Source organism: Heteronotia binoei, chromosome 10 (assembly GCF_032191835.1).
Source record: "Heteronotia binoei isolate CCM8104 ecotype False Entrance Well chromosome 10, APGP_CSIRO_Hbin_v1, whole genome shotgun sequence".
Taxonomy (NCBI): Eukaryota; Metazoa; Chordata; class Lepidosauria; order Squamata; family Gekkonidae; genus Heteronotia; species Heteronotia binoei.
In genome coordinates this window covers 15,867,529-15,883,184 of record NC_083232.1, presented here as the reverse complement: position 1 = coordinate 15,883,184, position 15,656 = coordinate 15,867,529, and the positions used below count along the sequence as shown (strand labels likewise).

At 48.2% G+C, this 15,656-nt stretch overlaps 1 protein-coding gene across 1 annotated transcript in view; it reads left to right on the top strand.

Annotated features, from left to right (window-relative positions):
* The window catches only part of WDR86 (WD repeat domain 86), a 42,901-nt gene extending 27,480 nt beyond the window's left edge, over positions 1-15,421 (top strand). The window contains exons 4-6 of the mRNA XM_060248014.1: positions 1,328-1,463; positions 10,468-10,571; positions 15,193-15,421. Of these exons, the coding sequence (XP_060103997.1) occupies positions 1,328-1,463; positions 10,468-10,571; positions 15,193-15,414 (462 nt within the window). The 3' untranslated portion in view covers positions 15,415-15,421. The remainder of the gene's footprint in view (positions 1-1,327; positions 1,464-10,467; positions 10,572-15,192) is intronic.
* The last annotated feature ends 235 nt before the right edge of the window (positions 15,422-15,656 follow it).

Here is a 15,656-nt window from a genome sequence, read left to right as displayed (position 1 = left end):
TCAAGAAAATCCTCACCTTCCTTATACACTGCAGTGTGGATAATCGTGCCTCCAGTCCCTGTATCTGCAAGTGTAATTCGTGCTACTCTCAGGTAGAAATACAAACACCCCACAGTCTTTACACGTCACTGCCTCTGCTCCCTCACCAGCCATACCGCTGCAATCCATTTCAACATTTTATTTATCTTCACTTATTTTTAAATCCCACTACCAACTGCCACTTGAAACTACTTGTGGGTAACTACCCACCTTTCTACAGAACACCCAAACTAGACCCCCAGGCTAAGAGCCCTTTGGCTCTTGCGCTTCGGTTCACGCCTCTGGCAAGGATGAGCCTTGCAAATTAAAGGCTCAAGCCCCCACCCACCTCTGACTCAACAGCCAGCGCAACAGCAGAGGGTGGGGCCAACAATTACCCCCATGCAAACAAGCTCTCCTCACTCAGCAACAGCTACACAAAAGACACACAAAAGCAATCAGAAACTGCTCTCCAGCAGGCACCAAGCACCACAGCAACCTAGGTAAAGCTCCCCAGCAGGCACCAAGCACCTACAGCAACCTAGGTAAAGCTCCCCAGCAGTTTTAGAAAAGCAAATCAAGTCTCACTCACCTTACCAGCAACTCTATTCTAGATCCAAGCACCTTCTCCTACTGCAGCTGAGACACTTACGTTCGTATGGAAAATAGATGGGGAAGGGAGAGGTGGAACATAAGAGAAGCCATGTTGGCCAATGGCCCATCCAGTCCAACCCTCTGTGTCACACAGTGGCCAAATATATATATATCCATCAATGGCTATTAGCCACATTGTGTGTGTGTATATATATATACACATACACACACACACTGTGGCTAATAGCCACTGATGGACCTCTGCTCCATATTTTTATCCAATCCCCTCTTGAAGCTGGCTATGCTCGTAGCCACCACCACCTCCTGTGGCAGTGAATTCCACATGTTTATCACCCTTTGGGTGAAGAAGGACTTCCTTCTATCCGTTTTAACCTGACTTCTCAGCAATTTCATCAAATGCCCACGAGTTCTTGTATTGTGAGAAAGGGAGAAAAGTACTACTTTCTCTACTTTCTGCATCCCATGCATTATCTTGTATAGAAAGAAATTGACTTTACATGTATTCTCCAAACCACCAGCTGGCTTGGCTTAGAAAAGTGATTTAAAGAGACAAATGCCTTCTCCAAGCCAGGCAATGGAGTGGTGGGGGCTTCAAGAGCCACAAAATGTGTGTGAAAGAGCCACATGTGGCTCCCGAGCTGCAGTTTGGTCACCCCATTTACAGACATACTCTTTCTTCCTCTTTCCCTCTTAGCTTGTGAATCGACGCTTGTATTCAGGGAGCGCAGACCGGACGGTGAAATGCTGGCTCGCCGACACCGGGGAGCGAGTTCGGACGTTCAAGGCTCACAAACACAGCGTCAGCACTTTGAAGTACCATGCTGGGATATGTAAGTTCCAACAGACTTCCACCTCGTATCCCCATTATTCTTTCTCCTTTCATCCTTTCCACTCCCAGTTGTAAAATATGGTGGCTCTGCCCTCCTTACGCTACTGTGGGCGAGGGATCCCATGCCCTCAAACGCCTTTCCTGGTGCCTGCCAAGTGTTTTTAGAAAGTGGGAGGGGCCAGGGGGAGCTTTTGCTCCGCAAGTTTTTGATTGGCCATTGGAGATGTGATTGGCTGTGCTGATTTTTTTTAAAATGTTGCTTTGCCAGCAGTTGAGACCACAACAAGGGTCTTCATGGTATGATTGAAAGTAAGCTGCAGGAGCCATTTTGTGGTTGGTTGGCGCTGTCTCCTGTGGCAGCCATTTTGTGGCTGTGTCCGTCAAGTAGTGTCAGAATTAAGAACCCAAGAGAAGCCATCTTGGATCAGGCCAATGGCCCACCCAGTCCGACACTCTGTCACACAGTGGCCAAAAAATCCCAGGTGCCATCAGGAGGTTCATCAGTAGGGCCAGGATGCTAGAAGTCTTCCCATGGTTTCCCCTGCCCCCAAAAATACAGAACATCACTTGCCCCAGACAGAGAGTTCCATCTATACCCTGTGGCTAATAGCCACTGAGGGACTTCTGCTCCATATGTTTATCCAATCCCCTCTTGAAAGTCGTCCGTGCTTGTAGCCGCCGCCACCTCCTGTGGCAGTGAATTCCATGTGTTAATCACCCTTTGGGTGAAGAAGTACTTCCTTTTATCCGTTTTAACCCGACTGCTCAGCAATTTCATTGAATGTCCACGAGTTCTTGTACTGTGAGAAAGGGAGAAAAATACTTCTTTCTCCCTTAGAGGCGGAGGGCATCTATGTGGGTTGATGCCCACAGGCTCAAAAAGCTGGGGACCTTTGGGCTAGATGTCGGGAGTGTATTTTATCCTAAATCAGGGCCAGCTATTGAGATAGGGTTGTCAACTACGACTTGGGAAATTCCTGGAGATTTTGTGGGTGGAACCCTGAGGAAGGTAGGGTTTGGGAAAGAGGGTTGGGAGGGACGGTGGCTCAGTGGTAGAGCATCTGCTTGGTAAACAGAAGGTCCCAGGTTCAATCCTCAGCATCTCCAACTAAAAAGGGTCCAGGCAAATAGGCATGAAAAACCTCAGCTTGAGACCCTGGAGAGCAGCTGCCAGTATGAGTAGACAATACTGACTTTGATGGACCCAGGGTCTGATTCAGTATAAGGCAGCTTCATATGTTGCTCAGCAGGATATAATGCAGCAGAAGTTCACCCTCCAAAGCAACCATTTTCTCCCGGGGAACTGATCTCAGGAGAGACCCTCAGGAGACCCTCAGTCCCCATCTGGAGGCTGGTAACTCTGTTGGGAGTATGAGACCCCCATATTACAGCAATGTGGCTGTCTGCTGATCCACTTAGGCATATGAATCAGGGGAAGGCCTCAGCCTCTGTGGCCTGTTGTTGGCTCTCCAGAGGAACTGGCTGGCCACTGTATGAGACAGGATGCTGGACTGGATGAACCACTGGTCTGATCCAGCAGGGCTGTTACGTTCTTATCAGGGGAAGGCTTCAACCTCTCTGCCATGTCCCTCCAGAGGAGCTGGTCGGCCGCCGCAAGAGACGGGATGCTGGACTAGGTGGACCCCTGGTTTGTCCCAACAGAGCTTTTTTGATGCTCTTATCAGGGGAAGACCTCGCCCTCTATGTCCTGTTATTGGCTGTCCAAAGGAACTGGTTGGCCACTATGTGAGAAAGAATGCTGGACTAGATGGACCACTGGTCTGATCCAGCAGGGCTCTTCTGTTGTTCTTATCAGGGGAAGGCCTCAGCCTCTATGCCCTGTTGTTGGCTCTCCAGAGGAACTGGCTGGCCGCTGTGTGAGAAAGAATGCTGGACTAGATGGACCACTGGTCTGATCCAGCAGGGCTCTTCTGTTGTTCTTATCAGGGGAAGGCCTCAGCCTCTATGCCCTGTTGTTGGCCCTCCAGAGGAATTGGTTGGCCACTGTGTGAGAAAGAATGCTGGACTAGATGGACCACTGGTCTGATCCAGCAGGGCTCTTCTGTTGTTCTTATCAGGGGAAGGCCTCAGCCTCTATGCCCTGTTGTTGGCTCTCCAGAGGAACTGGCTGGCCGCTGTGTGAGAAAGAATGCTGGACTAGATGGACCACTGGTCTGATCCAGCAGGGCTCTTCTGTTGTTCTTATCAGGGGAAGGCCTCAGCCTCTATGCCCTGTTGTTGGCCCTCCAGAGGAATTGGTTGGCCACTGTGTGAGAAAGAATGCTGGACTAGATGGACCACTGGTCTGATCCAGCAGGGCTCTTCTGTTGTTCTTATCAGGGGAAGGCCTCAGCCTCTATGCCCTGTTGTTGGCTCTCCAGAGGAACTGGCTGGCCGCTGTGTGAGAAAGAATGCTGGACTAGATGGACCACTGGTCTGATCCAGCAGGGCTCTTCTGTTGTTCTTATCAGGGGAAGGCCTCAGCCTCTATGCCCTGTTGTTGGCTCTCCAGAGGAACTGGCTGGCCGCTGTGTGAGAAAGAATGCTGGACTAGATGGACCACTGGTCTGATCCAGCAGGGCTCTTCTGTTGTTCTTATCAGGGGAAGGCCTCAGCCTCTATGCCCTGTTGTTGGCTCTCCAGAGGAACTGGCTGGCCGCTGTGTGAGAAAGAATGCTGGACTAGATGGACTACTGGTCTGATCCAGCAGGGCTCTTCTGTTGTTCTTATCAGGGGAAGGCCTCAGCCTCTATGCCCTGTTGTTGGCCCTCCAGAGGAACTGGTTGGCCACTGTGTGAGAAAGAATGCTGGACTAGATGGACCACTGGTCTGATCCAGCAAGGCTTTTCTGATGTTCTTATTGGGGGAAGGCTTTGGCCTCTATGCCCTATCATTGGCCATCCAAAGGAACTGGTTGGCCGCTGTGTGGGACAGGATGCCTGGACTAGATGGGCCAGTGGTCTGATCTAGCAGGGCTATTCTTATGTTCTGAGCAGGGAAGGCTTTGGCCTCTCTGTACTATTGTTGGCCCTCCAGAGGAACTATGTGAGGCAGCATGCTGGACTAGGTGGACCACTGACCTGATCCAGCAGGCCTCTTCTTATGTTCTTTATGTACCTGGAGATGTTGGGGATTGAACCCAGGCCCTCCCAAACAGATGCTGTACCACTGAGCCATGGCCCTTCCTGTGTTGAGCCCCAGTTGCAGAAATCCCCGAGCTGTGTGTGTCTTTTGGTCCTGGGTGAAGCATGAGTCCCGAGGGTAGTGTTGGGCTGCAAACACAGAACTGGGATGGTTCCTCTTTTCTTTCCCGCTGTATACACTTGTCCTCGATTGAAGAGATAGCAAGCAGTTGCATATCCAGAGAGTTGCTCTCAATCTATTTTTTTTTAAAATAGCAGCCAACCAAGACTTTTGTGTTTAAGGAATAAATGTTTCCAGATGGCACAGACTCAGCTCAGCGGTTGGCAAACGTGGACTGCTTTTGTGCTCTCCTTAGTAGCTGAACATAAAAGCATGAAGTGCTTCCCTGAGGGCTTAGTGACGAAGGTCTGGATTCGACCACTCAACTCAGCTATTGGCAGCGATTTCCTCTGATGCAAGAGGCATTGGAGGAGAACTCGTTCTGCTGGAGGCAGGTCCCGCTGGTAGCTGAGCCGAGTGGTGAGATCCAATTTTTTTTTTTTTTGCATGCTTTTTTCATATTCTGAACTTAGTACCCATTCTGGCTGCGTTCATGCCAACACCAAACTCGGGTTTTTGTTTTTTTTTGTAACAGGAACTCCTTTGCATATTAGGCCACACCCTCCTGATGTAGCCAATCCTCCTGGAGCTTACAGTAGGCCTCGTACTAAGAGCCCTGTAAGCTCCAGTAGGATTGGCTACGTCGGGGGGTGGGGGTGGCCTAATATGCAAAGGAGTTCCTGCTACAAAAAAAGCCCTAGTCATACATAGTATATCTAACTTGTACATCTAGGAAGGAACACTATATACAGTGTGTATATATATGTGTATGTATGTGTATATATATATAATTTTTTTGGCCACAGTGTGACAGAGTGTTGGACTGGATGGGCCATTGGCCTGATCCAACATGGCTTCTCTTATGTTCTTCTGTGACACAGAGTGTTGGACTGGATGGGCCACTGGCCTGATCCAACATGGCCTCTCTTATGTTCTTATGTGACACAGAGTGTTGGACTAGATGGGCCACTGGCCTGATCCAACATGGCTTCTCTTATGTTCTTCTGTGACACAGAGTGTTGGACTGGATGGGCCATTGGCCTGTTCCAACATGGCTTCTCTTATGTTCTTATGTGACACAGAGTGTTGGACTGGATGGGCCACTGGCCTGATCCAACATGGCTTCTCTTTTGTTCTTATGTGACGCAGAGTGTTGGACTGGATGGGCCATTGGCCTGATCCAACATGGCTTCTCTTATGTTCTTCTGTGACACAGAGTGTTGGACTGGATGGGCCACTGGCCTGATCCAACATGGCTTCTCTTTTGTTCTTATGTGACGCAGAGTGTTGGACTGGATGGGCCATTGGCCTGATCCAACATGGCTTCTCTTATGTTCTTCTGTGACACAGAGTGTTGGACTGGATGGGCCACTGGCCTGATCCAACATGGCTTCTCTTTTGTTCTTATGTGACGCAGAGTGTTGGACTGGATGGGCCATTGGCCTGTTCCAACATGGCTTCTCTTAAGTTCTTATGTGACACAGAGTGTTGGACTGGATGGGCCACTGGCCTGATCCAACATGGCTTCTCTTTTGTTCTTATGTGACGCAGAGTGTTGGACTGGATGGGCCATTGGCCTGATCCAACATGGCTTCTCTTATGTTCTTCTGTGACACAGAGTGTTGGACTGGATGGGCCACTGGCCTGATCCAACATGGCCTCTCTTATGTTCTTATGTGACACAGAGTGTTGGACTAGATGGGCCACTGGCCTGTTCCAACATGGCTTCTCTTATGTTCTTATTTTAAAAGCCTCTGAAGTTTCTTATTGAGTGAACAACAGAAGTTCAGCTAGATTCAAGATCAGTAATAAGTTAAAGATAAACTAGATTTTGAGGGTAGATTCAGGTAGGGAGCCATGTTGGTCTGAAGCAGCAGAACAAAGTTTGAGTCCAGTGGCACCTTTAAGACCAACACAGTTTAATTAAAGGTATAAGCTTTTGTGTGCATGCACACTTCTTCAGATTTTTGGGGTGTGAGGTTTCAAGAGTCAGAGCTCACTCAGATGCTCATGATTCCCTACTGATGGCCCTTCTTTTTCTATAAAAACTGGAGAGCCAGTTTGGTGTAATGGTGAAGTGTGTGAGCTCTTATCTGGGAGAACCAGGTTTGATTCCCCACTCCTCCACTTGCACCTGCTGGGATGGCCTTGGGTCAGCCATAGCTCTGGCAGAGGTTGTCCTTGAAAGGGCAGCTGCTGTGAGAGCCCTCTCAGCCCCACCCACCTCACAGGGTGTCTGTTGTGGGGGGAGAAGATATAGGAGATTGCAAGCCACTCTGAAGAGCCCTGTGGTGCAGAGTGGTAAAGCTGCAGTACTGCAGTCCTAAGCTCTGCTCACGATGAGTTCAATCCCGGTGGAAGTTGGGTACAGGTAGCCGGCTCGAGGTTGACTCAGCCTTCCATCCTTCTGAGGTCGATAAAATGAGTACCCAGCTTGCTGGAGGGAAAGTGTAGATGTCTGGGGAAGGCAATGGCAAACCACCCCGTAAAAAGTCTGTCGTGAAAACGTTGTGAAAGTAACATCACCCCAGAGTCAGAAACAACTGGTGCTTGCACAGGAAAGTACCTTTACCTTTTTAAAAGCCACTCTGAGTCTCTGATTCAGAGAGAAGGGCAGGGTGTAAATCTACAGTCTTCTTCTTGATCATCTTCTTGCAGTGGGGTGGTTCAGAGTGCAATCCTAAAGAGAATTATTCCAGTCTAAACCCGTTCATTTCAGTGGGTTTAGAGTGGAGTAGCTCTGTATAGCTTGCCGTGTCAGAGTGGCAGCTCTTGTGGATTAATCGGCTTCCGCATCTCTGCTCCGGATCCCCCTTCCCCCCCCCCCGTCATGAATTTGTGTACAGTGTTACTGTTGTAGAAATACATAAAAATAATAAAATTCAACCAAGACTTTTAAAACCATTGCTCAAATACGAAAACTGTCTTTGTCCAACAACGGCTAGGCAAGTCTGTCTTGGATGCAAATAAAAACCGGGTCCAAAATTCTGCGCGCTCGTCTACAGCTGTTTATAAATGGCCTTGGAGAGATTGCAAAGGGTGACTCAGTTCCCACACCCAGACAGAAGATGGAAAAAATATTAAAAGGTTTATTGATACTGGTCCTGGGAAGAGAATGCCAGCCATAAATGTGACATTCAGAGTCCCATTTTAAAACATGTGCCAAGCTTTTATAGAACATTGCTTTTCTTTTAAAAAATTTTTTAAACATTTATTTTAAATACAAACAATAAAACAATCGAAAAACATACAGAAAAGGAAAAGGAAAGGTCCCGTGTGCAAGCACCAGTCGTTTTTGACTGTGGGTTGACGTTGTTTTCACAATGTTTTCACGGCAGACTTTTTACGGGGTGGTTTGCCATTGCCTTCCCCAGTCATCTACACTTCCCCCCCAGCAAGCTGGGTGCTCATTTTATCGACCTCAGAAGGATGGAAGGCTGAGTCAACCTGGAGCCGGCTACCTGAAAACGCAGCTTCCGCCAGGGATCAAACTCAGGTCATGAGCAGAGCTTAGGACTGCAGCACTGCAGCTTTACCACTCTGCGCCACAGGGCTCTTCTAAGCTAAAGGTAGTCCCCTGTGCAAGCACCAGTCATTTCCGACGCTGGGGTGACATTACTTTCATGGCAGACTTTTTACGGGGTGGTTTGCCATTGCCTTTCCCAGTCATCTACGCTTTCCCCCCAGCAAGCTGGGAACTCATTTTACCGACCTCGGAAAGATGGAAGGCTGAGTCAATCTGGAGCCAGCTACCTGAACCCAGCTTCTGCCGGGATCGAACTCAGGTCGTGAGCAGAGAGTTCAGACTGCAGTACTGCAGCTTTACCACTCTGCGCCATAAAACATAATAACCAAGATGACCATGGAGACACTTGTTACAAAACCTAAATGCACAGTTTCCAACCACCTAGCTTTAGTTGCATCGAGGGGATTACATCCTTATCACACACAAAAACCTAAAACTGGTTTCCATTACAGAACATTGCTTTTCAACAGAATTGAATGTTCAAAACATGGGTTGCTTTTGCTTTGGCAGAGGAGGATGTAGTGAAGGGGGTGGGGCGGGGGGAGTAATGTAACCGAACATCCCTTCAAAGCAAGCAATGCCCTTGTGCATTGAAAGGCGAAGAATTTCTAACCCGTTCCATATGGAAAACCCTTTCTTGAAAGGCAGCAAGAAACAGGCTTCCTCTGTTATTCAAACAATTAAAGTTGTGGTCGGAAAAGGAAATAGATTGTTCTGCTTGCTAAGTAGTGAATCATTGTGTTTAACATTCCCTGGTATGTTCATGCTACATGCGCATCTGATATAATGATATCTGTCAACAGGGCCTTTGTTTTTCTCTAATAGTAGCAAATGACATAAATTTTACTAGAGTCAGGTGGTCATCCATGTTGGTCTGAAGCAACAGAACTACGTTTGAGTCCAGTGGCACCTTTAAGACCAACACAGTTTAATTCTGGGTATATATAAGCTTGTGTGTGCATGCGGACTACGTTATTTTGCTCTGGTTACCAATTATCTCTAAGTTTGCCATTATTATCTCTCTCAAAATCTGAAGCCGCAAGCAGACATCTTTATGCCTTATAACTATTATATTGGATCCGTGGCCTTTTTTGTAGAAGAAGCCCAGCAGGAACTCATTTGTATATTAGGCTACACCCCCTGACATCACCACTGTTTCACACTGGACTTTTTTTTGTAGAAAAAGCCCAGCAGGAACTAATTTGCATAAAATGCCACACCCCCCGAAGCCAAGCTATCTGGAGCTGCATTCCCGTGTGTTCCTGCTTTTAAAAAGAACCACGGAGCTCACAACTTAGACTTAGAGGGGAAGACTTCTCTCAACAATTAAGTTTAACTACATCTCAGATTCTAATAGATTTAGGCAGCCTAGGTATGCACTGAGATTTCCCAAATAAAAGACTAAGATTTCCAAATAATTTTATTTTCATTTTACATCTCATGAATGAGACCTAGTCGTGCTCAAAACAGCTGTATGACCAACACCCTATTCTCCTAGATTTATTTAGTTTTTTCAGTTAATTATTTCTCTTATCAAATATATTAATGTAGGAATTGCTTGTTTGTAGTCTCCCTACAGGATCCTTTTTTTTTAAAGGAATGCGGTGTGCACGCACACATCTGATGAACTGTGCATACACACAAAAGCTTAAACCCAGAATTATACTTCGTTGGTCTTAAAGGTGCCACTGGACTCAAACTTTGTTCGATAAATTGTACTGATTTCTTTTATTTTTGCATTTTTGGTACGCACACAGGGTTGCTTGCAGGATCACTCTGGAGCTGAAGCAAAAATAGGGTGGGCCGAATCCAACGATGCTTTTCCTTCCACACGGCCAAAGCATCTCCCACTCAAGGAAGATCTTCTTTATATAAAGCACCCAAAACACTGCATGATCAGAGTGGATCAAAATCTGAATAAAGACTCCTCTCTCCAAGTTCTCAGAAAGGGGTCTTTAACATTACCCACTGCCTGGTCCTTTAGAACTGGAGACACCAGGGATTGAACCTGGGACCTTCTGCATGCAAAGCAGAGACTTTGTGACTGAGCCACAGTCCCTCCCTTTGTATTTCCATTTCTTATTCAGGGACAACTATCCAGCTTAGATCCCTGCCACTCTTTCCAACAGTCCATCCAAAAAATCCCCCCTAAGCTTCCTGTTGCGGTAGATGGGGAAGGAAATAGGCCCAGAGTATATTACCCTAAAAAGTTCTTTTCCCTTGGTTTTCATGACAGTGTTTACAGGAAGTGGAGATGCCTGCGTACGAGCTTTCAATACGAAAACTGGCATTCTGCAGAGAGTGTTTCGAGGGCACAAGCTGGTTATCAACTGCATTCAGGTGAGCCACTGGCTGTTGGGATTTTGGAACCTACAGGTGTTGGCTTCTGTCACAGGTGGAACCCTTCGGGTGGCTGGCAAAAGACCTTCTGGTGGCATTAGGGTAAAAAGAACTGGTGATGTAAGGGGAAAAACAAAGGCTCTCCTCCATGTGGACTTTCTAGTCGTACATAATAGGGAATTGTCCCCATGTAGAAGCAGCCAGTGTTGCGCAAGCATTGGGCCTTTGTCATTTTGGATGCAGCAGATGTACAAAGTTCCTTTCTGGTATTCAAAGAAATGAAAAGCCTGTCTTTGCAAATAGTGGGAAGAAGAAGAAGACCATAGATTTATACCCCGCCCTTCCCTCTGAATCAGAGTCTCGGAGCGGCTTACAATCAATCTCCTTTATATCCTTCCCCCACAACAGACACCCTGTGAGGTGGGTGGGGATGAGAGAGCTCTTACAGAAGCTGCTTTTTTAAGGGCAACCTCTGCGAGAGCCATGGCTGACCCAAGGCCATTCCAGCAGGTGCAAGTGGAGGAGTGGGGAATCAAACCCGGTTCTCCCAGATAAGAGTCCGCACACTTAACCACTACACAAACTGGCTCTCTGGATGACTGAAATATAACTAGGGCTAGGGGTATGGAGATACATTGTGGGTTAGTGTTATTTTCCCTTTGCTTTAACTTAGCTGTCAGCTGTCTTTGCCTGTGCCTATCATGCCAATTTCCGGAAGGGAAATTTTGATAACTGAAGCAATGACAAGGTGATTGTTTTAGAGGGAAGATTATTAAAGCAGTTGCTTTATCACAGCTTGCCTTGAAAGCCCCTTGCTGGGGTCACAATAAGGCTTGGATGGGAGACCACCAAGGAAGACTCTGCAGAGGAAGGCCATGGCCAACTGCCTCTGCTTCTCGCTTGCCTTAAAAGCCCCTTGCGGGGGTCTCAATAAGTCTGTTGCAACTCGATGGCACTGACATTACACAAAACGTGGCTCCTGTTACCGATTACGGGTTGACCAAAGCTGCAGGTTCCACCAGGGCTGGCCTGCCCATTAGGCAAACTAGGCATTTGCCTAGAGCGCCGGCAGGGCAGGGGCGCGAAATTTTGCCCCTGCTCCCTAGGCAAATCTCTATTTGCCTCCCCTCCCCCCCCTCCCAATTTTAATGCCTGGGAAAGTGCCGTGCTCCCCGGAGTCTTTAAAGGCTGCCCCCCTGCCGATCAGGTGATTGGCGGGTAAAACCTCGCCAGAGGCCGGCGGCTCTTATGCCTGCCCTCAGGCGCACTCACGATCAGTGCGGGGTTCAAGTGGGGAGGAGGCAGCGGCAGCAGATTGTTCGTCCTTCCCGCCGCCGCTACCCCTGCACTTATTGCAGCGCGCCTGAGGGCCGGCTAGGAGCCACTGGGCTCTGGCACCATTTTACCCGCCGATCAGCTGATCGTGGAGGGGTGGCCTTTAAAGAACCTGGGAGCATGGCGCTTTACCACCTGTTCCCAGGCATTAAAATTGGGAGGGAGAGGAAGGAGGCATCACACGGGGAGGTGCCGCAAGGGGGGCAGGCACCGAGGCTGCCTGGGGCGCCATGCGCCCTAGGGCTGGCCCTAGGTTCTACTATACATAAAGTTATGTTTTGCCTCTAACTGTTTAGCTTCAAAGCAGGGTTTGCGAGAACACAGATGTGGTTCCTCTTTTATTAGCCTCCCTGTCTCTGCTTTGTGCTCACATCTGCACTGCCTTCAGCTCCTCATGAACTCGTTTTGCCCCCTGACAACTTTGTGGGTGTCTCATCAGCCAATTGCACCGCCGTTGCAGAGTCTTCTAAGCCCTGTTTCCACTGGAGAAGAGAGTGAAGCTTTTGTTCCTCAGGTTCAGGGGCGCCTTGCATTCTTTGCACTCTGAGAAGAGCAGCTGAAAAGGACCAAGCCTGCCTTTAATTGAGGGGGAAGCATTAAAGAGAAAGAAAACAGGGAGAGAGAGGCAACCTTCCTGGAGTAATGACAACATTTATCTGCTTGTTGAAGGAGATAGATTTCTCCTCCCTGCTGGTCTGCAGAAAGCAACTGTTCCCAAATCCAGGGCTTTTTTTGTCGCAGGAACTCCTTTGCATATTAGGCCACCCCCCCCTTTTTAACATATCTTAAGTTTATTAATTCCAAGTTATGCAGAACTTTGTTGGGTGAAGTAGTATCAAGTAGATTAATTCCATGTATAACAAAATTCTACTATGCATAAAATACTATGGTATATAACATTGTAGAATATCTTATTTAACATTGAAGATAACATCCAGTTTGCCCATCAATCAATCAATCAGTCGATAAATAAATAAATATATTCTAAGGATAAATTAACTGGTAATTGGGCTAGAATTTTGACTCTTAAACTAAGAATAATGCCTTGCTCCATCCCAAGCCAAACAAAAGGGAATATTTAAAGGAAGAAGGGATAGCATAAGTTAGAACGAATTATAGTGAGAGAAACTGAAGGTAAGTTGTGTTAATAGGTAAGATGTACCAAGAGCCCTGTAAGTTCCTGGAGGATTGGCTACATCAGGTGGCCTGATATGCAAAGGAGTTCCTGCTACAGAAAAAGCCCTGCCCAGATCCAGTTAAGAGCTCCATCCTTGTATCTTACCTCCAACTATGGCTGCCATATCCCTCAGAGCAGCCAGCAAGGGATGGGAGGGACACTTAAGAGAGAGCCAGTTTGGTGTAGTGGTTAAATGCACTTCTCTTATCTGGGAGAACCCGATTTGATTCCCCACTCCTCTACATGCACCTGCTGATGTGACCTTGAGTTCTCGCAGAGCTGTTCCTTTCAAGAGCAGTTTCTGTCAGAGCTCTCTCAGCCCCACCTACCTCACAGGGTGTCTGTTGTGGGGAAGGGAAAGGAGATTGTAAACTGCTCTGAGACTCCTTTGGGTAGTGAAGGGCAGGATATAAATCCAATCTCTTCTTCTCCTTAACTAAAAGTGGGGAAGAACACCAAAAACTAACGTGACATGCCTACACGACCCAGAAGTAACATAGGCACATCAAGGGTGACACTCTGGTTTTGGGGCAAACCTCTCTGGTAGAATTAGCTTATACCACAGAGTTTTTCCCAAAAACCAACGCATCATGCCCTGACTTCCCAACGTCACTTCCAGGACACGTAGGTATGTTGTGCTAATTGCCAGCATTCCTGTCTTTTTTGGAAGGCAGTTTGCCCCCCAAAAGGCAAGTGGAGAGGTGGGGGCTGAAACTGGGAGACCACCACCACCACTGGGGGGTCTGGCATCTCTACCTGTAACTGCAGCTGGTTGTAGGGCACAGTCCAGTAGTGCCGAATTCATTTGTTATGAGGGCCGGATCTGACATACAAAAGACCTTGCTGGGCCAGGCCATGTCAGGCCGGGCCGTATGTGTCCCTATTTAGGATTAGGTAGCGGAGATACAAACTTTATAAAGGACACAGACAAACACAAAAGATTTTTTTTAAAAAAAATTAAAATAAAACATGCTTAAAACATTAGCACTCATTGGTCTTAAAGATACTTTCTTTGTATCTCTCCCATAGGATCCAGGGAACTGGGCAAAGGAAGCCTGGCTCTTTCCTTCCTTCCCCAGGGGACCAGGAGGGGGAGAAGCCTCAGCCAATAGAAGGAAGACAGGTTTGGCTCAGCTCTGCTGTGCGATTGAGAGAGCCTTGCAAAGCAAGCTTTCTCTCTCCCCTTCCTCCCCAAGGGAGGAGCCTCAGCCAATGGAGAAAATAGAAATTCTGCTCTGTAGCTCCTGTGCAATTGCGCAAGCCTTGCAAAGCAAGCTGTTACGCAGAAGGAAGCAAGAGAGAGGAAGAAGGAAGCAGATGACAGCTAGTTGCTCAGGAGCCTGATAGGAGCCCTCCGGGGGCCTGATTCGGCCCCTGGACCACATGTTTGACACCCCTGGCCTAGTCTGATGCAAGCTTGAGATGTTAAACATGGTTTTTGTGTCTAGTCTATGTTAGACCACACACCCCTGATGTAGCCAGTCCTTCTGGAGTTTACAGTAGGCCCTGTGAGAAGAGCCCTGTAAGCTCCAGGAGGATTGGCTACATCAGGGTGGTGTGGCCTAATATGCAAAGGAGTTCCTGCAATAAAAAAAGCCCTGGAAGAAACCATAAAGCAGGAATGGCCAAAATTTGCTTAATGCAAGAGCTGCATACAATAAACCTCAGATGTCTGAGAGCCACAAGACATGAACGTCAGATGTTTGAGAGCCGCAAGGAAGGAAGGAAGGAAGGCAAATAGATGGAGGCAGGGGGAGGAGGAGAGGTAGAAAGAAAGCAACTTTAACTTTAAACGCACTCTCCAAGCCGCCATCTGGCTTGTCTTGGAGAAGTGATTTAAAGAGACAAATGCCTTCTCTAGGCCAGCTAACGGGGTGGTGGGGGGCTTCAAGAGCCACACAAATGTGTGTGAAAGAGCCATATGCAGTAGTAAAGGAGAGACGGCTGTTCTGTCCTGCCACTGATTCACACACGCAATCTGGGATTAGGTCATCTGGGGACCGGCAGGGACAAAGCCTCCCCCAGACTGCATCTCTGGCACCGCGCTGCACGCTCCTTGTGGTTGATGCCCGCTGCTTCAGGCTTTAAGCACGGCCTTGTTTGTTTCAGGTTCACAATGAATTATTGTACACGGCTTCCCACGACGGCACCCTCAGGATCTGGGACGTACGGCCCCTCTGTAAGCGGGGCAAGCGGCGCTGGAAGAAGGAGAGGTCCCTCCAGGGCAGGAGCGCCCAGAAGGGAAGTCTCTCCCGGCTCTTCAACAACAAAGTGGGCTGCATGGCGCACCGAGAAGGCGGCGGGGAGCAGGAGGCCGTGGAGCTCATGTGACAGCAGGCAGAGGGCAAATACGGAGGAGAAGCTCCTCCAGGCTAAATGCAGTTCGCCTGCTGGTCGTGGAGGGTTTGAGAAACCTGTCTTTTGCTGCTTGTGTAGCACTGTGAAAAGGGGACTGTGAGTCTTCTGGCAGACACAGTATGTGTGTTGCATTGTTTTGTGTGCGTGTGTCGGGCGGGGGGGTGGCGGCGTATTGTTGCTGCCCTGGTGTAGAGCTGATGTAAAGGCACTGAGAA